Here is a 26,504-nt window from a genome sequence, read left to right on the forward strand (position 1 = left end):
AAAATGAATTGCTTTTTCTTTTTCTGGAGTGCAGTAACCGTTGTCAGGTAGACAAACACAACATCCATTCTGCCTCAGCAATGAAGGAGTCAACATCTAAGGAGGGGTGGGGGCAAGAGGCTGGCAGGAAAGTAAAATTAAGGCCACACAGTCAGATCAACCGTGATCTTACTGAATGGCAGAACAGGCTCATGGGGCAAATGGCTTACTCCTATTCGTTAGATTCTCAATATCCTATAACTGCCACGAGATAAATGACTTGTTAATCTGTTTCATTTCTTTTGATATTGGTTGCAGAGGAATGTTGGCCAGAATGCAGGGTGAACTCTTTGCCGAATAATGCTGTTCTCTGAACAATTCCATGATATCTTTCACAGTCTCCTGAACACACAGGTGGGATCCTGGTTTAAACTCAGTTATGAGAACTGCAGCTTCAATAATGCAGGATTCCTTCAGTACTAAACTGGAGCAAGAGCCTCAGTTCTACTTTCAGGTCTTGGTGCAGGGCTCAAAGCTAGAACGTTCTGATCCAGAAACAAACAACTTAAACTGAGGCTGAATTTATATTGGTGTCAGTATGGTGCCTGTGACACCAGCTCCTGCAGAGTGACAACTCCATTTAAACCCGCTGATTCCATAAGATTTTTATCCGTGGGCTTCTGCCTTTGTGGAAGTGCTACCTATACTTTAGGCTTGTCATTGGCAATGGAAGACCTGCACATCCTGAATCGGCAGTGCAAGCACTCCACCCACATTGATATAAAAGCTGCCTAAGCATAATATATATATTAAGATAATTTAAACAGCATATTTTAAAAGTCTGTTAATATCTAGTGTTGCTTGGCTACAGCTACTAATTCACATTCACCAGTATTTCAATTTAAAGCTTACAGAAACTCCCACATAAACAAAAAGTTTTATCATTTTAATATTCACATAACTTCTTTTGCTTGCAATATCCTCTCAGAATTTACATATTCAAATTATAAAAACATTAAGGTTTTGATCCAATGCCATTTTCTTGCTGAGATTCGGTGCTGCAAAACCAAAACGTCTGAGCATTGAAGGAAATTAATCTTTGGGTTTTGAGGCAAAACTTGCTGGTCAAGTTCAGACATTCACAGGTCCCATTAATTTCTAAATGGGACCAAAGAATGTGCAGATTAGGCACGGTTTGCCTCATTACTAAATGAATGTACTTTGTGCCTCTTTTACACCCTTAAAATGTATGCCCAATCTCTACCCCATGTCATTTTTCAAACCCATCCTACATAGTATAAGTTCTTCAATTTTTTACATGAATCAAATATTGGAATTTCTTCATAATTGATTGACAAATTTAGCTAAATAAATTGTACTGTGGAATCAACTACCAAATAAATGTGTTAAACCCTTCTCTCGGTGGTGGATGTTATTCTAGCAGAATAATAATAATCGCTGTTATAATAATCTTTATTATTGTCACCAGTAGGCTTGCATTAACACTGCATTGAAGTTAATGTGAAAGTCCCCTAGTCGTCACACTCCGGCGCCTTTTCGGGTACACTGAGGGTGAATTTAGAATGTCCAATTAACCAAACAAGCACGTCTTTCAGGACTTGTGGGAGGAAACCAGAGCACCTGGAGGAAACCCACACAGACACGGGGAGAACGTGCAGACCCATGACTAATTTGGTAAGGCTTCCTGGCTTTATATATTCAAAATGGATGTGGATCCAAAACTATTCAATGTCTTTTGAAATCATTTAATTTGCATGAAGACCTTGGCCTTATCTGTCTCTCCTTGGAATCAAAAGCACATCACTGTCAAGAATTTTTGCTACTGTAACATCAAATGACATCTTTCAGCAGAACATATCATTCCATTGTAATGAAAAACATTGTATCCAATATTAACACCTCTAGCAATGAAAGACTTGTACAATTGCAAGTCGGTTTTGAGTACATTCAAGCTAATGAACAACGAAGAATAAGATACTCAGTGATAAGTCAATTGAACAGTTCAGCAGACATTAAGTGAAAACTTCAGGCTTATAAATGTTAGTTGAACCACAAAGATTAGTTGGCAGTCATTAGTTCATTTCCTAGTATCCAGCCTTTGATAAAGAAATGTACATTGTATGGAATTTTTCAAATAAGTAGGAACATTTCTATGTTTCTAGTTATTTTCTGGTGTAATCCAGCACCAAACTACACTTGTAGTGATTGCTACTCTAATTTGGGACATCATTACTGTTGGTTTCCCAGGAATGAGTCTGTAGCCGATGATAGGGAAATTCCTTACAATGTACAATAGGGAGGAATATACATTTCAAACCATGAATATTACAGATGATCTTCCACAAAGTTGCAATGGTTACAAATGACAATCAGAGAAATGCAAAACCTCAAACCACTTGTAAGATTTTCGAAAAAAAAAGATAAAAAATATAATCATATACTTTTGATTTTGATACAAAATAATGCTGTTGTACTCAAAAGATTTAAAGAAGTTCAGGTTTTATTCATTATTCCTCTTTCTAAACTACTTTAGTAAAGCCCTATTAAATACCTGGGAGAGGGGGCATTCTTTTGCCAGTGTACTCTGGTTCATTTCTTTCAGTAGTTCTTTCAGAGCATTTCTGACGGTTGTGTGTGTCCACTGTTCAGGTGGCAAGTCTTCCAGTTTTGGGCAACTGCGTGGTAAAATATATCATATAAAGGGGGGAAAAAATAGGACATTTCAGAACTGGTTCCTGGTGCAACATTCCTTCAAGATAGACAGATTTCATTTGGCACATCAAGCAGATGCATCTAGAGATTGCTCTCAGTCTCCTGATTGTTCTGATTAGTTAATTACTTTATACAACACATCTGCTGTATTGATGCATGAATTATACATCAGCTGCATGTGGCGACTATTATTTCTTGTTACTTCTACCTTCTTGCTCCAATGCGTTTGGTAAAATAATTCAGGCATTTAGAAATGTGGAAGCTAAAGACAGAGATGAAACAGTAATGATGCCATGCAATTGTTGAGGCCCAGGGACTTGCATGTTGTGACTAACCTGTGTAACTGAATTTTCAGTGTGACCACATGATACACATCCTGCAGCATGTCTGCTACTGTGGCATCCGGTGCATCTGTCACATATGAGAGAGGGACTGGATTCCACTTCCCAACCTGGATCAGGCCTGTGACAGTCAGCATTAGGGAGAGTGAGAAACATCAACTATTTATTCGCCAACAAGATGCTAATACTTTTAAACAGCCAATAAATTACATTTATTGATTATTTTGCTCTGTTTTAACATTATTCCAGATTTCCTCCATTTTTATGTGTACAAAAGTGTAATAAAAGAACAAATTTACAATAATGAATTGAAAAAAGAGCTTTGGTCTCCTTGCTCCTCATTAACTGGGTTAAACATGCTTAACAAGTGTCATCACTAGAAATATAACATTTGCAGTGTACTTGAATCAAATAGATTCAAGATACAAAGAAACCTAAATCAGAAAAAATAACTAATGTAAAAGTATTTCAAATGCTTTGTTAAATGTAAAAATTTGCTTGAACCACAAATCGTTAATAGTGAAGTGATAGTCAAGAAAGTATTTGAAATCAGTTTCTATTTTCCCTGTTTAGATCATCAAAAGAAGGCCTAAATATAAAATGATTCTCCTCCCATAAAAAGCAAAACATTTTGGCTTATGTATTTTAAGTATATTTAGCGTCAACAAAATGGTTCCGTTAATATGCAGTAAAATAAAGTACATACAAATAAATACTCTACTTACACCAAAACTTAATGTCCAAATCAAAAAGAGTATTTATTGCTACATGATATGAATAATTTAAAATTCAGAGTTCTATGTTAAAAAATCCATTGTTTTTTACTGCAGTATCAAATTATTAAAGAAACAATGTCCTCTAATTTCATTGCCGATATGTAGTGCACATAGAAAATTGTAGTAGTTTTCTTCATTGCTGAAAATTGTTATCACTATGTTAAGATGCCTCATTATTATCACAGGTAGCGACAGGACTTTCTTGAATTTTTGGCACGGGCTTCTACATTTTTGCATTTTTCCTCTTTTGAGTTAGGAATGTAAACTGATTTTTTTTATTCTTGGCATAACTTTTGAACACAGCATATTAAACATATCTTTTAATGGGGAAAATAAAATGTAACTTTTATTCTAGGTCAGGACGTAAATATGAAATGATGTACCTTTAGCCTGAGCAGCAGAACTGTGGGAATATCCAAGAGAAAGCAGTGCCATCTCAACTAGTTGATTAAACAGCATGTCCTTCCGTACCAGAACAAATTCTGCATGTTCTTCTTTACTTTCATACTCAATAGGACTTTCGAAGTGTTCCACCACACAGAAAACAGGGAGCATATTTCCTACATAGAATAAGAAATTACTTACATATTTTTATACTGTACATTATATAGGAGGTGCAACTATCATTCTAATAAGATTTATTAGTATCTACTGTAAGCTATAAATCACAATAAATGTGGTTGCTTTTAGAAAGCAATAAAACAATATGTTAAAACAAACATATATATGGATCACTTGTATGAGCAATTGGACGAGACTGGATTTCCAAAGAATCCACAAGTTAAATTTTATTAAGTAAAATATAAACGGCCCTTAAACTCACTAATAGGTTTGGTCACCTGTTTAATTTCACAGAATGATTAGTAACTACAATGTTTTAATCGGGAAGTAATTCATATCTGTTAAAATCATGCATGACACAAAATTATGTTCTGTCTTTACAGTGATGGATTATGATTCATAATTTCAATCTTTATAAGATATCTTTCCCAACATAATAGGTCTGGTAGTTCTAAAAACTGTTTATACAGCTCTTAGGATACTGACTAAATATGACATCATTAATTTCCTACCATCTTTTTCCCCAAACTGTCATCATCTTCCTTCTTTTCATGATCTTTCACTTCACTGGCTGCGCCTTATTACTAATACTTGCCTAAATTTCCAGGGCCAGCAACTTTATAACCTTCTAGTATTAAAGCAGTAAGTGATGGTCACCAATCAGTTCTAAAAATACTCAATGATGTAGATATGAAAGGCAGCATGAAGCTTTCGCATTAGGTTTATGAGTCTATGTAAACAACACATCTGCTGCAAGAAGTAATCAAGTGTATAGAATCCTTGTCTAAAACTGTACTGGCATCACAGTCTGCAAATATCGCATAATGCCAGAGACAGCTGAAATCTTCTATTCAGGAATTTATGGCACTTATAACTTTGCAGGGATCATAAGACTGTTTGATTCTGCTCCAGTTCTTGATGGTAAATGTTAATACACTCTGTTTGAAAACTGTAATAAATTATATTTTTGGTGCTTTTAACCTGGCTTGCTTTATACATATATGCACTTGGCTAACAATCAATAAATAAGGTAATCAAAAGTAGAGGCCAAGGAATTTGCTGAAGTGCCTTTTTCCAGTTCTAATAGATAAAGATCTAACAATACAGGCTGCTGTGTCCATTCATTTCATAAATAATACATTCCTTGTTGTCTGTAAACAGAGAAAAAATAAATGATTGTTTGATAAATGTTATGGCAGCTTGAACAATAAATTCTGCTGCCTTCAAACTATTTTATTTTCAGAAATACACTGGCTTATGCAAGGATCGAATACATTTAAACTGTGGGCTGAAGGAAATTTGCTTTGCAGTCAACTTTGCGTTACCACGGGAATGTTAAAACGCCTAGATTCCTATTTTTATTTCTATATTAGTGAAAGCAGGTTGCACACACTGGTACCTTTATTATAACCGATTTTCACCAGCTGGCCCGTGTGTTTGAGTGAGACTCCAGTCACTTTGGCACCCATGCTACCCAGTCTGTTGCGGATGGAGAGACTCCCATTCTGGTCCAAGCGGGGGATCTTAGCCGGGGTACCTTTAGGATCAATGAGATTGTTGTTTTTTTCTGAATTCTCCTTCACTTGCACTGTTTCACTGGGTTTTTCCATGCTCACCACCAATTCTCAGAGATCACCTACCAAGTTTAAAGAAAACCACTTCAAGATATTACTGAGGTCAGACTCAACAACAAATATAGAGGATTAATGTGGAATGTCCAGATTTTCTATCACCAGCCTTTCTTTATTTAAAAATTAAGGTCTCGAAACCTGTAAAGTACAGCATGTCTATGTAGCTTTTCAGAAAGACACAAGATCCAAATCCTTCAGAACAGGATGTCAAAATGTAAGGACAAATTCATTATCCGGAATTAAGACTACTACAGTGAAAATGTTGTCATTTTAGGGTGCATACATCCTCAAATGATAGAACATTCCCAAATTTGAGGTCCAGAGTTCAGACTTCAGGCCTGTGTACATCACAAAATGAATGGTCACATCTCGAAGTGTTCAAATTTTGACTTGGTAAAAGATGATTATTTATGATACAACCAAATGATAAGATGCCCACTGCAGCATGTCGGACTTATATCATTGCATGTTTTCGTGAACGACAGCAAATTCCACTTTTCATTGACTACAGTGACATCAGATCAGTACAAAAATGAGGCATTCTCATTCCAGTGCCACAATGGTAACCTGCTGCCTAGTATTTCTTTTGAAGCTAAAAACGCACGCTTTCATCCTCACCTCCTACTTTACAACTTTTTTCTGCGCTACCAGTTCCATGCATTTTAGAAATTCCACTCCAGGATTTCACGTTTACATGTATTTTAGAAAAAAAAGACAAAGAAACAAACTAACCAAAGCGGTATGGGTACACACATACACACACACACCACACACACAAAAACGCTGTCGTTATCGTGTGGCATCTTTTTCTGAAAAAACTACAAGAAATACAATTCCGATCGCAACCAACTCACCCACTTCTCTGCGCGGAGCTAAAAGGCAAACTTCCAAGGCATAAGAAAAATAGCAACTCTTCACTTCGGACTCTTCGTGAAAACTAACAGCCGGACTGGTTGGTTTCTGGACAACATATAGCTTCGAGATATTATTTCTTCTCTTTTGGAATTTGTTTCTTTTAAATGATCTTCTCCGGATCGGGGGGGGGGGGGGGGAGAGAGAGAGAGAGTCTAGTTGAGTGGGGCTGGGGGGGGGGGGGGGAAGAGACAGCTAATATTATGGGTTTTTTTAAAAAGCAGGAACTTGGGACACAAAACGTGATATATATTGTTTTCAACCCCAAAAAGTGGTGGACTTTTTGTTGTTGTTGCTGTTGTTTAAAAGTCCAGTGAAAGCTGTGGTGTTTTTAGTGACGGTGGCGGCTGTCCCTGAGAGTGTGTCTCTGTCTCTTCCTCAGTCAGGACGGAGCCGAGCGGCTTCACATTAAATTATTAGTTGCTTTGAGACTCATCACTCCTCTTCTCTTCCCTTCCTCCTCTCAGTGCTGAGAAAATAACCCTTCCAAAACATGTCGGGTTGTTTTTTTTAGGCAGCGACAGTCCACCCGGGCTCTGCCTGATTTGGGCTGCCTTTCGATTGCATCACTCCTTGTAACTGTCAGAGCAATTTGTTGAAGAAAAATAATGAAAAAAAAACACCCCGGGGTGGGGGAGAGAGGGGAGGGAGGACAATTTCCGGCTGGCGCGCAAGAATTTTTAATCAGCTTGATTACTGTAAGACGGCTCTGCATTTATTACAGATAATAATACCACATGATCAAATAATTATAGCACTGGCTCAGCCTCAGGGCTGGAGGGGGTGGGGGGGAGGCAGTGATCAACAACAAACAGGAGGAGCTTTTGAACTCGTCACTGCTGCATGCCATCGGCACTGTCAGTGAGTGAGAGTGTGTGTAAGTTAAAATAAAACACAGCGATATCGAGAGGGAGGGGAGGGGGTTAGTAGGAGGAGACAGTCTTGACCGAAACACAAGCAACAAATACAGCAGATAATCAAAAGCTACTGGAAATGATTTCATGCCTAAGAGCATGATAGCGTTTGTTCTGCGGGAGACGGCCAGATGGATGGTTTACACACACACACACTCGCACCTGCACACGGACACAGACCTAAACATACGCATAATGAGCGCTAATATGCATGAAGGAAGATGCAAGATACGCATACATAAAAAGGTGTACACGTGTTTATATTTGCGTGCCTGTCTGATTATGTATGCGTGCAGGTGCGGCAGTTTAACATGTAGCTTTCAGAAAGTCACATTGGCTAATATTTTTTCGGGCATTTCTTTTTCAATGAACTGTTCACCTGTGCTCTGCCACTCGCTCCTCTGCCTCTTTAAGTCGGCAAGAAATTGTGGTTTGCACCGTGGACTTCTCACTGTTTTTGCCAATGATTTGTGAATAGCTGACGAATGTTATTTTCTTTTTGTTTGCTTTTGCGTCCATGCTGCCCATTTACCTCCCATCCTATCCTAGAATGGGACACTGCTGCCATATAATAATACATTGAGCTAAAACTGGCAGAGGCCGGCATGTTTAAGTTGAAGCTGTTGTTCAAACTCAGTCATTTAGTTTGCACCCTGTAATTAGATTGTAAGTTCATTTCGTTTTATATTTGTTCACCCATGTTAGATGTATTGGAAACAACTTTTGTAAAAAACAGTTTTTAGAAGATACGGATCAATGAGAAAATATCTGCAAAATTCCTCTGTGGTTAAAGTTAATGTAAATGTGAGTCAAAAAAACTTATAAAGGTGAATGAGAAATCAACATTTGAATGCCAACATCAGTGTTAATACTACAAATTGAGTTATGGGGCATAATATTCCTAGTTCTTTTGACCATAACATATATGCAGCAAATCTGTTATTCCTTGGACTCACATTAGTAGCTGAACGAAGCAGAGAGAGACCATATGGTACAAAGTTATTTATGTGTATAATATATGACCTGTACTTCTGGAGGAGACACAATGTTGTGAAGCAACCCTTGTAATGTGCTCCAATATTTTGGGAGTTTCTGAAAAATTGAATATAAATACAGTAATGACATTCATAATTCAGCAGCATATAATTAGTGGTATTCTCAAAACAGAAAATGCCAGAAATACTCAGCAGGTCAGTCAATGTCTGTCTTGAGAACTGATGAGTTAACAGGTGTTGACTCTTCATTTTACTCATCTATTCTCTCCACAGATGCTAACTGGCCTGATGAGTAATTTCTGTATTTGTTTTGAGTATGCAGCTTCTGCAGATTTTTCTTTTATCTTATTAAAAAATAATATTTGTTCTGTTTTAAATAAATAAATAACAAAATAAACTGTAATGTATTGGATTCATTCGTGTAACTGAACCTTGTTGTGAATTTATTTCAACAAACTTTTTCTATGTTCCTCAAATCATAGCAAGAAGCACCACTGATAAGAACTCTTCCTTTATTGGATTCCAAAGAGCACTGTGACATGGTTTATTGTCATATATGTATAACAATTATATGTGGATGGCTGATGTCTGTTCATTAAGCAGATGGATTGTAAAATCCATCAAATGCAACTTTCCCTCTTCACTTCGCACCTGTCAAAAGGAACATTTCTTAGAAGTTGCTTATGCTTTTTATACCTGTCTGTAGATTTGGATAACTTGCTATTACCATAGAAACTGAGATCCAGAGTCACACATGTGGTATAACTAAATGCATAAAAAATTATTCCATAAGTTATAATATTCCAGATCTTATAACCCATGAACAATGAAGTAAATGAGTGAGTTATTTAGGTGAAGTATCATATAGAATTAGTATAGACTTACATTCAACATTCCATTTGTTGTTTATTAATGACAGTATTCAGCACTATTCACTTAAGATTTTGAAAATCTCAACAATTTTTTTAAATCTGCTTTAAAATAAGATTTTTGTGCATCCATTTATTTCAACAGACATAGAATAAAACAGTGCCAAGGAGTATACTCAGTAGCCATGGGATTTCATAAAACGTAAGTAACCCTTGTGTTCGTGCAATTGATAATCTTCAATGCCTTAGGGGGCTACTTTTGAGACATAAATTAGGATATGTTTCATTGCAAACAAAAAGTAACACATGGAGAAAATTGGCACCCTTTGACCACCTTAACCTATATAGGCACGCGATAGAGAAGGAGTCATTACACCTGACAGACAGAAAAGTAGGTATTTACAAAGAGACAAAACACCATTTAGTGGAGACAGGAAATAATTACACATAAACATGACATGCCTCAGGCCTGATCTAACAGAGCATCCAGCTTGCAGTATGGGCATCAGCCAAATGCAAACCTTAACCCCTAACATTCTGGAAAGTCTCATTACTTTGGACGGTAACACCACTTAGACTTACACTCAGTTGTAGACTGACACATAGCATTATGTGTTTAATCTGAAGCTCACCCATAATGCACATCTGTTTATTAATGTGGACATTAACTGAATTTAAATGATTAACTTAAGAAGTAAATAAGGCATAGGTTATCACTCTTTCTTAGTAAGACCAAAGAAAGCCAAATTATTGCACCTGAGCATATTTAGACAGAATAAGCAACAACTTCATCTCATCTTGTTAGTGGAATTTTTCAGTGCCAGTACAATACCAGAGGGTAACAGAGAAGTAGAATTATACGTGGCTTTCCTTGAACTAATATTTAAAAACATAACCCAATAACAATGTTGAGGTATATATTAACTTGATTTAAGGGGATAACACTCAGCAGATCAGAGATTTGTAATGACAATCTAATGTTTTGCAATTAAACAAAAGGTGGACACTATGGACAGTTAATTGCTCCCATTCTAATCCCTTATCTGTGTTCAGTTAGTTAATCTCAACTGTGGGTAAGTGATGATATGGTGGCAGGAAAGGTTGAGATTTCTAGAGGACAGGGTCATGGTGACTGAATTAGTCACTGTCAGCGTTGGAATATTGCTGAAGAAGAAATCTGGTGGGCACAAAGCAGGAGAAGATCACAAAAGAGTTATGCCATAATAATAATTGTAAATGCGGACAAGAATTTTAAAACTGATAAATTGGGATAGAGGGAACCAGTGGAACATGGAGAGGACAGAGTTATAAAATTGTGAAAGGTAATGTAGGTGTGGACAGGGATGTGTTCATTTTCACTGAGTTGAAGCTTCAGAGGAATTGAGGCCAGACTCTTGGAGAAGTTGAGCCTGGACATGATGAAGGCATGTGCTAGGTTTTCGGCAATGGAAGAGGTGAGGTGAAGACAAACAATTTTCTAGAGGTAGAAATAAGTGGCTTAAGCTATGAAAGAGATAGGTGAACTTGGGATCAATCAGGATGCTAAAAATTCTCACTTGCTAATAGAATTAATGTGTACAGTGAGAGACATTCTGCAATTGACGCAGCTGCCCTGGAGTAAGGAGGGCAAATGTTTGGCTCCAATCCTCTTGCAAAGTGCACTATTATGAAGACTGAATGGAGGCAGGAGTTTGATGCTCTCCACAATTGCTGACAATTAATTTTTAAGAAACGACACACCCACAAGCTTTGAATTTAGTATAATTAAATATTAAAATGTATTATGGACATACATATTGTTAAATTTAAACAAAGAACCCCTGGATGTTCAAAGATGTCACCCAGACGGCACCTTGTGAATAATTTCATAAATGGGGAGCAACAATTTACCGAGTTGAACTGTTTCATGAATCTGCCTTGAGGAATTCAAATTGAAAATTTAAACGTCTGACTTTCCTTCCCAGATTTTCTTTTTTATTGTCTCATCCTAAATGCATGGACTTCTTATAATGGTATGATTTTGGGAGATCAGCTGTCATTCATTTGTGAACCAAGCATGTCAGTAGGCTAGTCAACTGACAGACCATTACAGCCAATTTCACTCCAGGAATGCATGCAAGTAATTCTCACAGGGCTCAATAAATAGTGATCAGCATAAGACTTCATATGCTAAGGTCCTAAAGTCAATTGTAGCAGCGTGACTCTCATTCCTGCTGTGGTGAGTGATCCAAGCAGATACCAGGATCAAATCTGAGAGTTATTTATTGGCTTGTATTGATCAACTATTCACTGGAAGTCTGAACCGTTAAAATTCAAAAGTCTCAATAGGAAAATCACTGATACTTGGAATCATATTTCATTTGTTTATTTGAAAAGTTCCTGTTGTGTACAAATCCTGATATATTAATAAATTTGACTTTTTTTTATAGTTTCTAAGACATGGTTCATCATCCTATCAAGTCAAATTTATTAACATGTGCATCCCTTTTCAGTGCAGTTTCTTATGCCAAGTATATTTCACAGATTTTGCAAACTAGATACATCATATTTCCCATTGTTTCAATTGAGCTAGTATTAGAGTGAACAATCTGTGTTGATGGAGGTATGACAATTATTTTGTCTAGTTGTTCAAATAAGCACAGAAGCTATATAAGTACCCTATAGGACGTTCATGAACAATACATATATCAAAGCCAGACTTTAGGAGGTCTGTACAGTCAGTAATCTAAGATGAAGTGTTGCACATAGAAAGCTGTACTTGTCACAAAATATATACAATGATTACACCTCCCCAAATCAGGTGAAACTTCCACCTTTTATCTTCTTTGGACTTTATAGTTAACTATCAACTACTTAGCACAAATTCACTAAACTATTTCCGATGAAGAAGACCATTCAGCCCATCACATCAATCTGCTCCAACTTCCCTCCAAATTGCAGCATCAAATTGTTTCTTAAATGATTTCAGAGTTTTCCCTGCAGTACTCTATTCAGGGATCAATTAAACAGATCACTCCAAAAATTAATTCTATTGCATTTGTTTCCACCTAATCCTACCATCCCACACTTCAATGTTTTAACTGGACTGCAGCAGACTATGTAAATAGAGTGCATGTTAGCATGAGCAAGTGCAAATTAATGGTCAGTAAAGAGGTCACTTGAGTGAATTGATTTTTACTTCAACTAAACTCATTTTGGTTTATTTTGAAGAATTACAATTTGTTCCCATTTGGACCACTGCAGTGGATACATCAGGCATGGCCTTTGTTAAAAATGAATGTATTTTCTATTACGCTTAAGCTTTGCACATTCAACCAAGATTGAAAAATAGGTGATTTTAATGTTTTTTTGTGTGGGCAGATTGTTGGGGGGCGGGGGGGTTGTTTATTTAGGTAAGGAATATCAGTCATAGAGAATGGAACAACCAGTGTCAACATCAATCACGCTAAGGTCAGTTATTCACAGCCATAAGTAAAATCAAAATTCCCTCTATAATATTCTCTGTTATATATTCCTAATCAGAGAAATCACCTCCTACTGAACTACTGTGATATTTCCATTTTCCTTCCAAAACATTGCCTATTTGTTATCCCGTAGCCATTAGTTATGGGACTTGCCTGTTGAGATTGCCCAAGCTCATTTTTACATTCGACCTTTGCAAGTCTGAGGAAATCTTCATCCCATCATTCTGGCCAGATTTTGAACCTAAACCTCCAAGATAAACAGGTAGCATACACAAAACTGCCCCACCATTTCTCTTTCATCTTAATTGTTGTTTTTCTGAGAAACTTACTGGTTTGTCTCAATTTTTCAGGAATTTAGTATGGGTCAATAAATGCTCATCAATAAAAGTAGAAGAATGCACAGGCATACTCTCTTCTGCTAACCATTTCCCCATCCCTGGAATAGAGGACGAGCATGAATCCAAATGTTTAAGACTCTAATCCTGATGGGGGAAGCGTAGAGAATGTATTGAACTCCTAACAGTCTGATGGTTTTTTGAATCTGAATCCCTGATTGTCCAGTGGAGAATCTTCCTTGCTGAGTATACAGTTTATAACATCTGTAGTGCACATTCAAAGGATCTGAACATAGCTCCTCCAGATCCAAGGTTTTACTTAATGTTTATTCAGAGTCAGTGTGCATGTGGCCATTTTAAAGCAAATGCCAGACTTTCAAAATAAAGCATTGATATCAAATGGTCACAACTTATATAGCTTTACAGATATAAGTGAATCAAGAATGATATGCAACAGTGTAAAAAGAAAGAAAAAAATAGAAACATTAGTGGTCGAGTTCAATTTAAACAGAAATGTGATTCTTGTCATGGATGCTAAAACAATGCAGATACTAATAAATTAATTTTAGCTTCTATGACCTGTTACCTGTAGCCCTGTATTGGTCTGACATGGAAATTATACCAAAGATTTACACAACACCAAAAAAAATGGAATAATTGGAACCCCAGTACAGAGTTTGCGTAACAATTAATCTGCTCCATATAGTAAACAGTCATTAGAAAACCTGATATTGATAGAGCATCTTCTGAACTCAAAGTTCCAGCTTAGACAACAGCATGTTTTTGATCAATATCCAAAGTATTCCAATCTATCTGCACAAACAGTTCATTCTGCTGTGCAAATTCTACTTATCAATAAATGTATTTGGAATCTTGAGGTGGAGTTTAATTTAATCCTGCATGTAATTAGAGATCTCCTCTCATTAATTGAATTCAAAAAGTGAATCTACTCTAAAAGATGGCATCTAATCTATTGCTAAATTGCATTAATTAAATTTGATTTGGAATTCCAAGCCCTAATTTGGAAAGATGGAGGATGTGAACATTCGGGATGCACAAAGCAGGACATACAATTATGTTTCTTTGCAATCCCTTTCTGAAAACTCCCACCCCTTCCCTATGGTCTCCATCCTAATAATTCACTTTCTGTAGCAAAAGCTCTGAAATGCTTTTTTTGTTTGCCTCAGGCATGGGTTTGCCCTCTCTGTAGTAATAGGCACCTGGACCACATGTATCACAGCTTTAGACTGTGGAATTTAAAGAGCCACCAGATTATCTTCCATCAATTTTCCTATCTACAAGATGCTATCAGCACGATTCCTTCCTCTCAACACTTCCCAGAGGAGCTGTTCACTTCCTGATATCCTTGCCTGTTTTGCTTCCACCTCAATTTATGGCAGGTCCTCCCTTTCCAGTTTCCCATGCAACCATAATACAGGTAGGTATGCACCATTTTATACCCTCGTTTGATGCTGCAATCACTCTTTCCCGTGAGCTGATCATTTAAATTATCTTTTCTCAATTTAGCATACTGTATGTGCAATTCAGAATGCAGCCTCCTCTCCAAAAGAAACCAAATGGCGATCAGTTGATTGTCTTGATTAATATTTCTTTTCTTTCTGCAGTGTGATCCTCTGGCTCATTACTTAAAACTCTTATTTCCAAATCCACACTGATCTCTCTGCCCACCTGTCTGTTTCTCACATCTACATTCTCCATTTTGGAGCTTTTCATTAGGTTCCCAATTACTTTCCAACATTTCACTGCCTGGTACATTCTTTGTTTATTATCCACTTTTTTTTTTTCCAACCTTTCTCACCTACCTATATAATTGTGCAGAGATGATGATCTGTGTTTTTGTAATTTTTGCCAGCACAAGTGACTTTTGATTTTAACTTCTGTCTCTCGCTCTTTGTTTTGTTCAATCATTCTAAAGATTACACTTCCCTTTCAGTTGCTAGTTTAGACAAAGGGTGAATACCTGAAATGCTAACCTGCCATTACTCTCTTGCAGATGTTAACAGACCTGATCTGCATTCCATCCTTTTATATCTCTGCTGGAGCTGAGGTGGGATTAATGGAGCAATGCAAAAGATCATTGAACTTCATCCTGTCTGGTCTTCGGTTGCTTTGGAATACTGACTGAAAAGGCAAAATGTAAATATTGCAGTCCCCTTTCTGTAAACTTGGAATGCTCAGAAGAGGCAGTTTGACCAGCAGCTGCTTATTATGTGCCTGCCACTGTTCAGTCGATTCATTAATTCAGTAGTGAAGAAAGAGATTTTACCTTCTTTCTCACTTTTCCTTTTCCTTACTTTGATTACTTTCCACATGTACCATTGCTCTGTCTCTCTCTCTCTTCAGTTGTCTTCCTTCACCTTGTAACATTGTTCTTGTGTCTTTACAATCTCTAGGCCTTAGATTAACCAACCCAGCCAGCATTGCGTGGGAAGGGAGTGTCCACTTCCGCCACTAGTATGCTATTATGTTGTCGAGAGTTTAATCTATGTTTTAAATTAATGAAGAGTCACTGAATTAGCACGAAATCACCAAAATATTGTTGTGGCAAATCTTCAAACTGGGATGTGTGAACGTGTTGCAGACACAAGGTGGAAGTGAAGGTCATCTCCAAAACTGAACATGTTCACATACATGCTGCCAAACATACTCCAATTCGCGGCAATGTATCGAGGATTATCTGGGTATCACCATGTTCACCACTTTGATGGAATTCTTCTCGTTATAATTTGAGCGGAGAGGAATGCGCGCCTAAACGGTAAATACAGTTTTGCGCTCAGGTCTATTTTCTTCCGGCAAAATTATCCACTGGAATGATCTTGATCTTTAAGGGGTCACGATTTCAAGGTGAGAGGGGGAAAGTTTAAGGGAGATGTGCGTGTAAAGTTTTTTACGCAGAGGGTGGTGGGTGCCTGGAATGCTTTGCCAGCGGAGGTGGTAGAGGCGGGCACGATAGCATCATTTAAGATGCAACTAGACAGATATATGAACGGGCGGGGAACAGAGGGAAGTAGATCCTTGGAAAATAGGCGACAGGTTTAGATGAAGGATCTGGATCGGCGCAGGCTGGGAGGGCCGAAGGGCCTGTTCCTGTGCTGTAGTTTTCTTTGTCTTTGTTCTTTTGTTTATACTGCCACGCAATTACAGAAATCTGTTTCCTAATTGTATTTGTTTCAAGCACAATGAAAGGCAACACATTAGAAGTGAATTAACAGGTTTCTCCCCAACAGGTTTACTTATTTCATGTCGGGTCAGCTCCACCAACAGAATAATTTCTATGACCATATATATCCCGGGATTAAGTGGATCTTCACAACTTGAACATTTTTTCTTCACTGACTTCAATGGAGTGTAAATTCATATCGATGTAAATCAGTGATCCAAATGCGAGGTGAGAAATAACTCCCCCACGCCCCCTTCCCAAGCACATTGTCGGACAACGTCGCACTGTGGACAACATCTCCCTGTGGACAGTATCTCCCTGTGTCACAGTCTCCCTTTGCTCAATATCTCACTGTCAAAGTCACCCTGTGAACAATGTCTCACTGTGGACAATATCTCACTGCGGACAATATCTCTCTGTGGACACTGTCTCACTGCGGACAGTGTGTCACTGCGGACAGTGTCTCGCTGTGGACAGTGTCTCACTGCGGACAGTGTCTCACTGCGGACAGTGTGTCACTGCGGACACTGTCTCACTGCGGACAGTGTCTCACTGCGGACAGTGTGTCACTGCGGACACTGTCTCACTGCGGACAGTGTCTCACTGCGGACAGTGTCTCACTGCGGACAGTGTCTCACTGCGGACAGTGTCTCACTGCGGACAGTGTCTCACTGCGGACAGTGTGTCACTGCGGACAGTGTCTCACTGCGGACAGTGTCTCACTGTGGATAGTGTCTCACTGTGGACAGTGTCTCACTGCGGACAGTGTCTCACTGCGGACAGTATCTCACTGCGGACAGTGTCTCACTGCGGACAGTGTCTCACTGCGGACAGTGTCTCGCTGTGGACAGTGTCTCACTGTGGACAGTGTCTCACTGCGGACAGTGTCTCCCTGCGGACAGTGTCTCACTGCGGACAGTGTCTCACTGTGGACAGTGTCTCACTGTGGACAGTGTCTCACTGCGGACAGTGTGTCACTGCGGACAGTGTCTCACTGCGGACAGTGTCTCCCTGCGGACAGTGTCTCACTGCGGACAGTGTCTCACTGCGGACAGTGTCTCACTGCGGACAGTGTCTCACTGCGGACAATATCTCACTGTGGATAGTGTCTCACTGCGGACAGTGTCTCACTGCGGACAGTGTCTCCCTGCGGACAGTGTCTCACTGCGGACAGTGTCTCACTGCGGACAGTGTCTCACTGCGGACAGTGTCTCACTGCGGACAATATCTCACTGTGGATAGTGTCTCCCTGCGGACAGTGTCTCACTGCGGACAGTGTCTCACTGCGGACAGTGTCTCACTGCGGACAGTGTCTCACTGTGGACAGTGTCTCACTGTGGATAGTGTCTCACTGCGGACAGTGTCTCACTGCGGACAGTGTCTCACTGTGGATAGTGTCTCACTGCGGACAGGGACTCACTGCGGACAGTGTCTCACTGTGGATAGTGTCTCACTGCGGACAGTGTCTCACTGCGGACAGTGTCTCACTGCGGACAGTGTCTCACTGCGGACAGGGACTCACTGCGGACAGTGTCTCACTGCGGACAGTGTCTCACTGTGGATAGTGTCTCACTGCGGACAGTGTCTCGCTGCGGACAGTGTGTCACTGCGAACAGTGTCTCGCTGCGGACAGTGTCTCACTGTGGACAGTGTCTCACTGCGGACAGTGTGTCACTGCGAACAGTGTCTCGCTGCGGACAGTGTCTCACTGTGGATAGTGTCTCACTGCGGACAGTGTCTCACTGCGGACAGTGTCTCACTGCGGACACTGTCTCACTGCGGACAGTGTCTCGCTGCGGACAGTGTCTCACTGCGGACAGTGTCTCACTGTGGACAGTGTCTCACTGCGGACAGTGTCAACCTGTGGACAGTGTCTCGCTGCGGACAGTGTCTCGCTGCGGACAGTGTCTCACTGCGGACAGTGTCTCACTGTGGACAGTGTCTCACTGCGGACAGTGTCAACCTGTGGACAGTGTCTCACTGTGGACAGTGTCTCACTGCGGACAGTGTCAACCTGTGGACAGTGTCTCACTGCGGACAGTGTCTCGCTGCGGACAGTGTCTCACTGCGGACAGTGTCTCCCTGCGGACAGTGTCTCACTGCGGACAGTGTCAACCTGTGGACAGTGTCTCACTGTGGACAGTGTCTCACTGCAGACAGTGTCTCACTGCGGACAGTGTCAACCTGTGGACAGTGTCTCACTGTGAACAGTGTCTCACTGTGGATAGTGTCTCACTGCGGACAGTGTCTCACTGCCGACACTGTCTCACTGCGGACAGTGTCTCACTGCGGACAGTGTCTCACTGTGGACAGTGTCTCTCTGTGGATCGTGTCTCACTGCGGACAGTGTCTCACTGCTGACACTGTCTCACTGCGGACAGTGTCTCACTGCGGACAGTGTCTCACTGCGGACAGTGTCAACCTGTGGACAGTGTCTCACTGTGAACAGTGTCTCACTGTGGATAGTGTCTCACTGCGGACAGTGTCTCACTGCCGACACTGTCTCACTGCGGACAGTGTCTCACTGCGGACAGTGTCTCCCTGCGGACAGTGTCTCGCTGTGGACAGTGTCTCGCTGTGGACAGTGTCTCACTGTGGACAGTGTCTCACTGTGGACAGTGTCTCACTGCGGACAGTGTCTCACTGCCGACACTGTCTCACTGTGGATAGTGTCTCACTGCGGACAGTGTCTCCCTGTGGACAGTGTCTCGCTGTGGACAGTGTCTCACTGTGGACAGTGTCTCACTGCGGACAGTGTCTCCCTGCGGACAGTGTCTCACTGCGGACAGTGTCTCACTGTGGACAGTGTCTCACTGTGGACAGTGTCTCACTGCGGACAGTGTGTCACTGCGGACAGTGTCTCACTGCGGACAGTGTCTCCCTGCGGACAGTGTCTCACTGCGGACAGTGTCTCACTGCGGACAGTGTCTCACTGCGGACAGTGTCTCACTGCGGACAGTGTCTCACTGCGGACAATATCTCACTGTGGATAGTGTCTCACTGCGGACAGTGTCTCACTGCGGACAGTGTCTCCCTGCGGACAGTGTCTCACTGCGGACAGTGTCTCACTGCGGACAGTGTCTCACTGCGGACAGTGTCTCACTGCGGACAATATCTCACTGTGGATAGTGTCTCCCTGCGGACAGTGTCTCACTGCGGACAGTGTCTCACTGCGGACAGTGTCTCACTGCGGACAGTGTCTCACTGTGGACAGTGTCTCACTGTGGATAGTGTCTCACTGCGGACAGTGTCTCACTGTGGATAGTGTCTCACTGCGGACAGGGACTCACTGCGGACAGTGTCTCACTGTGGATAGTGTCTCACTGCGGACAGTGTCTCACTGTGGATAGTGTCTCACTGCGGACAGGGACTCACTGCGGACAGTGTCTCACTGTGGATAGTGTCTCACTGCGGACAGTGTCTCACTGCGGACAGTGTCTCACTGCGGACAGTGTCTCACTGCGGACAGGGACTCACTGCGGACAGTGTCTCACTGCGGACAGTGTCTCACTGTGGATAGTGTCTCACTGCGGACAGTGTCTCGCTGCGGACAGTGTGTCACTGCGAACAGTGTCTCGCTGCGGACAGTGTCTCACTGTGGATAGTGTCTCACTGCGGACAGTGTCTCACTGCGGACAGTGTCTCACTGCGGACAGTGTCTCACTGCGGACAGTGTCAACCTGTGGACAGTGTCTCACTGCGGACAGTGTCTCACTGCGGACAGTGTCTCACTGCGGACACTGTCTCACTGCGGACAGTGTCTCGCTGCGGACAGTGTCTCACTGCGGACAGTGTCTCACTGTGGACAGTGTCTCACTGCGGACAGTGTCAACCTGTGGACAGTGTCTCACTGCGGACAGTGTCTCGCTGCGGACAGTGTCTCACTGCGGACAGTGTCTCACTGCGGACAGTGTCAACCTGTGGACAGTGTCTCACTGTGGACAGTGTCTCACTGCAGACAGTGTCTCACTGCGGACAGTGTCAACCTGTGGACAGTGTCTCACTGTGGACAGTGTCTCACTGCAGACAGTGTCTCACTGCGGACAGTGTCAACCTGTGGACAGTGTCTCACTGTGAACAGTGTCTCACTGTGGATAGTGTCTCACTGCGGACAGTGTCTCACTGCCGACACTGTCTCACTGCGGACAGTGTCTCACTGCGGACAGTGTCTCACTGTGGACAGTGTCTCTCTGTGGATAGTGTCTCACTGCGGACAGTGTCTCACTGCTGACACTGTCTCACTGCGGACAGTGTCTCACTGCGGACAGTGTCTCACTGCGGACAGTGTCAACCTGTGGACAGTGTCTCACTGTGAACAGTGTCTCACTGTGGATAGTGTCTCACTGCGGACAGTGTCTCACTGCCGACACTGTCTCACTGCGGACAGTGTCTCACTGCGGACAGTGTCTCCCTGCGGACAGTGTCTCGCTGTGGACAGTGTCTCGCTGTGGACAGTGTCTCACTGCGGACAGTGTCTCACTGTGGACAGTGTCTCGCTGTGGACAGTGTCTCGCTGTGGACAGTGTCTCGCTGTGGACAGTGTCTCACTGTGGACAGTGTCTCACTGTGGACAGTGTCTCACTGCGGACAGTGTCTCACTGCGGACACTGTCTCGCTGCGGACAGTGTCTCACTGCGGACAGTGTCTCACTGCGGACAGTGTGTCACTGCGGACAGTGTCTCACTGCGGACAGTGTCTCACTGCGGACACTGTCTCGCTGCGGACAGTGTCTCACTGCGGACAGTGTCTCACTGCGGACAGTGTCTCACTGCGGACACTGTCTCGCTGCGGACAGTGTCTCACTGTGGACAACATCTCATTGTGGCAAGGTATCCCGGTGGACAATATCTATCTCCCTGTGAACAAAGTCTCACTGTGGACAATATCTCCCTGTGAACAATGACTCACTGTGGACAATATTTCTGTGAACAGTCTCACTGTGGACAACATCTCCTTGTGTCAAAATCTCACTGTGGACAATATCTATCTCCCTATGAACAAAGTCTCCCTGTGAACACAATCTCCATGTGAACACAATCTCCATGTGAACACAATCTCCATGTGGACAGAGTCTCCCTGTGAACAAAGTCTCCCTGTGAACACAATCTCCCTGTGGACAGAGTCTCCCTGTGGACAGAGTCTCCCTGTGGACAGAGTCTCCCTGTGGACAGAGTCTCCCTTTGGACAGAGTCTCCCAGTGGACAATATATCTGTGGACAATATCTCTCTGTGGACAATATCTCTCTGTGGACAGAGTCTCCCTGTGGACAATATCTCTCTGTGGACAATATCTCTCTGTGGACAATATCTCTCTGTGGACAATATCTCCCTGTGGACAATATCTCTCAGTGGACAATATCTCTCTGTGGACAATATCTCTCTGTGGACAATATCTCCCTGTGGACAATATCTCTCAGTGGACAATATCTCTCTGTGGACAGAGTCTCCCTGTGGACAGAGTCTCCCTGTGGACAGAGTCTCCCTGTGGACAGAGTCTCCCTGTGGACAGAGTCTCCTTGTGGACAGAGTCTCCCTGTGGACAATATCTCCCTGTGGACAATATCTCTCTGTGGACAATATCTCCCTGTGGACAATATCTCCCTGTGGACAATATCTCCCTGTGGACAATATCTCCCTGTGGACAATATCTCCCTGTGGCCAGAGTCTCTCTGTGGACAATATCTCTCTGTGGACAATATCTCTCTGTGGACACAGTCTCCCTGTGGACAGAGTCTCCCTGTGGACAGAGTCTCCCTGTGGACAGAGTCTCCCTGTGGACAGAGTCTCCCTGTGGACAGAGTCTCCCTGTGGACAATATCTCTCTGTGGACAGAGTCTCCCTGTGTACAATATCTCTCTGTGGACAGAGTCTCCCTGTGGACAGAGTCTCCCTGTGGACAGAGTCTCCCTGTGGACAGAGTCTCCCTGTGGACAGAGTCTCCCTGTGGACAGAGTCTCCCTGTGGACAGAGTCTCCCTGTGGACAATATCTCCCTGTGGACAATATCTCCCTGTGGACAATATCTCCCTGTGGATAATATCTCCCTGTGGACAATATCTCCCTGTGGACACTATCTCCCTGTGGATAATATCTCCCTGTGGACAATATCTCTCTGTGGACCAAGTCTCGCTGGAGACAAAGTCTCACTGTGGACAATGCCTCATTGTTGGGCAATGTTGTACTGCAGACAGTCTCGCTGTGGGCAATATCTCTCTGTGGACAATATCTCTCTGTGGACAATATCTCCCTGTGGATAATATCTCCCTGTGGACAATATCTCTCTGTGGACCAAGTCTCGCTGGAGACAAAGTCTCACTGTGGACAATGCCTCATTGTTGGGCAATGTTGCACTGCAGACAGTCTCGCTGTGGGCAATATCTCTCTGTGGATAGTGTCTCCCTGTGGACAGAGTCTCCCTGTGGACAGAGTCTCCCTGTGGACAGAGTCTCCCTGTGGACAGAGTCTCCCAGTGGACAGAGTCCCCCAGTGGACAGAGTCTCCCAGTGGACAGAGTCTCCCAGTGGACAGAGTCTCCCAGTGGACAATATCTCTCTGTGGACAATATCTCTCTGTGGACAATATCTCGCTGGAGACAAAGTCTCGCTGTGGACAAAGTCTCATTGTTGGGCAATGTTGCACTGCAGACAGTCTCGCTGTGGGCAATATCTCCCTGTGGACAATATCTCTCTGTGGACAATATCTCGCTGGAGACAAAGTCTCGCTGTGGACAAAGTCTCATTGTTGGGCAGTGTTTCACTGCAGACAGTCTCGCTGTGGGCAATATCTCTCTGTGGACAAAGTCTCGCTGGAGACAAAGTCTCGCTGTGGACAATGTCTCATTGTTGGGCAATGTTTCACTGCAGTCAGTGTCGCTGTGGGCAAAGTTTCACTGCAGATAATGTCTCGCTGTGGATAATATCTCGCTTTCGACAGTATCTCGCTGTGGGTAATATTCGCTGCGGCCAAAGTCGCGCTGTGGGTAATATCTCGCTGTGGACAGTATCTCACTGTGGACAGTGTGTCACTGCGGACAGTGTGTCACTGCGAAAAAGTCTCCCAATGTCCCCCATTGGACAATATTTCCCTGTGGACATTATCTCAAAGTGAGCAATGGCCTCCTGTGGTCACTGTCTCCCTGTGGGAAAAACGGCAGATGGATAATGCCTGAAGAATGTTTTACTGTGGACAATGTTCCACCTGGACTTCGCATTACCATGGGAAAGGCCTCGCTGTGGACAATACCTAATCATAGCCAATGTCTTGATGTAGGTAATATCCCACGGTGGGAAATGCTTTCTCATGCCTCACTGTGGACAAGGTCTCACTACAACGTCTCGCTGTGGAAAAACTCTCTCACTATTGATGCCCTCATTCCAGGATCGGGAATACAGGTTAATTGGCTTGCAGAGAGAGCAGCAAGGTATAATCACCTTCTTCCTGCATATTCTTGGGGAAAATCAGATTAGGACCCAGACTAAGAACTTTTTTTCTGAACAAAATTTTTGAAGAAAACCCGCAGAGAGTAGGGCTGACCTCGAGGGAGGAGTAAACTGAGGACAGGTAGAGACGAGGCAATTCAAAGCTGAACACGAGGCGGCCCAGCAATCTAGCAGGCTGCTTCCAGAACAGTCACTAACTCCGGGGGGCTGAAATAGATTGAGAACGAAGAACAAATGTGCATTCCTAATCTGGAGGAATCATTGTTGGTGAGATTAATATGTTGAGGTGGGCCATTGTGTAGATTAGAGAGGCCTGTGTTATTTCCCCCGCAAATGTAATGTTAGTTTTGTTTTATATTTCATCGTCAGTGTGACCGTTTCTTTTTACATTTGGGGTATAATAATATTCAGATGAGGTGTGATTGATTGCCTATACGATGGGAGATAGATCAGCTCAGGTAAAATACTGGCTCAATGTTCAGTTAGTATCGACTGGCTTTTTAAAAAAATCAGCAATAATCGGTGAACGATGTGTGTGACAAATATTTCACAATCATTTGCCACTCAGCCCTTCCAAAAGTGTTGATGCAAATGAAGGCTCGACCACAGAATGTTTACGGGCAGCGGCCAATAGCCCAGATAAACTTTAACCTGATTTGCAGCGCACCAGATAAGAGGAGGAACTCAATAAACACATGACGGGTTTAATGGGAGGCTTCCCCAGTTCATTTCACAGTGGTTCACATTTTGACACACAGTATTGCAGGCAGTTAATCTATTCATACAAAACACATAGGCAGCACGATACCAATAATAACTACCGTGATGTTTCATACAGGCAGATTAACGATATGGATCCTTTCCGTAGAGGTGCAATGCTTATAAAGAGTATTTAGCGGGCATTTTTATTTAAAAGGTTTCTTCCAATATGCAATTAAGCCCACAAAGATCTTAGCTCGACAAGTGTTTTCTTCAGATTAGACTATTAAAAAGTTAAAGTGGCACGAGGACATGCCAACTCCTAATAGCTCACCAGACAAGCTCTTAATAGCCACCATGCTACAGGGCGACAAGAAACGCGCGCATTACGGCACACAACACATTCTTCTCTGCAGTATAATCAAATGTCACACTGAAAACATTCTTTCCACAGAATAAGGCGGTAATTGCTGCTACAAAAGCATCCCCACCACAACTGTACACACAGCCAGCCACAAATCACAAGGGGGTTTCAAATAAAGGTAAGTAACATGCTCACCCGGGTAAACAGTACCTTAGAATTGTCGCCACATTTAAAGTTCCTGCTCTCTTCCAAACAACGTAACTAATAAAATAAACTGCAGCGAATGCTCTGCTTTCGCCTCAATCAGTAAGAAAATATCTTCGAAGTCCTGGGACTTATTGATTTGCAAAAAACGTAAACTTCTCCCGGATCAGCGTCCTGTGCGGCACAGTTCACAGCGGAGTAAAACAGAAACGCTCATGTCAGTGCGGGACGTGTCTGCTTTCGTTTATTCACAGGAAATCAGCCTGGTGAAATACGCAAACACTTCCAGTTGTCGTTATTTGTTGAATGGAGGTGAACCGCAACAGGAAAGGGGGTGGCGATGCTGAGCTCTCAGTACAGCCTTCCCGAGGTAGGCAGGCAGGCAGCACCTTCCGCGGGGTGGGACTGAGTGCGGGCTACCAACCCTCGGGCCGGTCAGCCACTGTCCCACCCCGCACTCTTAAAACACCACAAACTACCTGTCCAGTCATCCCAGCACTTTAGGCGCATCGCGCCCCGCACAAAACTGAACCCAGGCAGGAAGGTTGGGTGAACAATTCAGGCGGGGCAGGAAGAGCATCGCATCATTTACAAGGGTAATTCGCCCCGAGACAAGTGGACTGGCTGGAAATACGTTCCAACAAATACCAAATAAATGACTGTTTCAGCACACCATGGTTCAGTTTGGAAATGATCGGTTGCAAAGCGAATGCATTTCAGAACACCACTCACCCTGGGCTCACAGCACTTTTACTTCAAGACCTCAGTTGTTCGGGTTTGCTAGTTGAGGAATACTTTAACCTAAACACGCAACCTGGGGTGGGATACAGCAAACTCCGACACACACACAAAACAGTTCGACCATTTGCGACCAGCGCGACGATGTATTTTATTCTCTGCACCGTGGTTGTTTTGCTTGGATATTTCCAACCTCTAAGGTTATTATAATGGGAGAAACATGAGCATAAAAGGATAAACGGCGAACTCTATGTCACTATTAAATACATGGACATTAATTTTCTTTACATTGCAATCAGAAGTTCTTGAAATCCTCGATTTCACCGAAGCTGAACACTGGCTTCTCCACTGAGCGGCTGGTCTGATAAAA

General features: G+C 42.5%; 1 protein-coding gene and 1 long non-coding RNA gene across 7 annotated transcripts in view; one reads left to right on the forward strand and one right to left on the reverse strand.

Moving 5' to 3' along the window:
* The window catches only part of LOC119966337 (DNA-binding protein SATB1-like), a 169,195-nt gene extending 143,317 nt beyond the window's left edge, over nt 1-25,878 (reverse strand). Inside the window, exons 1-5 of one of the 6 annotated variants that reach the window (XM_038797837.1) lie at nt 25,403-25,878; nt 5,790-6,026; nt 4,213-4,389; nt 3,048-3,174; nt 2,552-2,675 (exon numbers count right to left, since the gene is read on the reverse strand). In XM_038797837.1, the coding sequence (XP_038653765.1) occupies nt 2,552-2,675; nt 3,048-3,174; nt 4,213-4,389; nt 5,790-6,000 (639 nt within the window). In that variant the 5' untranslated portion in view covers nt 6,001-6,026; nt 25,403-25,878. Of the gene's footprint in view, nt 1-2,551; nt 2,676-3,047; nt 3,175-4,212; nt 4,390-5,789; nt 6,027-6,875; nt 7,054-25,402 lie in introns of those variants that run through there. The other 5 variants (XM_038797839.1, XM_038797838.1, XM_038797835.1 and 2 more) reach the window with 5 other exon arrangements.
* On the forward strand, nt 6,853-16,394 carry LOC119966338. The gene is made up of 3 exons (XR_005460735.1): nt 6,853-6,973; nt 9,857-9,913; nt 15,525-16,394. It is a non-coding gene; the product is annotated as an uncharacterized LOC119966338 (long non-coding RNA).
* Nucleotides 25,879-26,504: the final 626 nt, after the last annotated feature.

The sequence above is a fragment of the Scyliorhinus canicula genome, chromosome 5 (assembly GCF_902713615.1).
Source record: "Scyliorhinus canicula chromosome 5, sScyCan1.1, whole genome shotgun sequence".
NCBI lineage: Eukaryota > Metazoa > Chordata > Chondrichthyes > Carcharhiniformes > Scyliorhinidae > Scyliorhinus > Scyliorhinus canicula.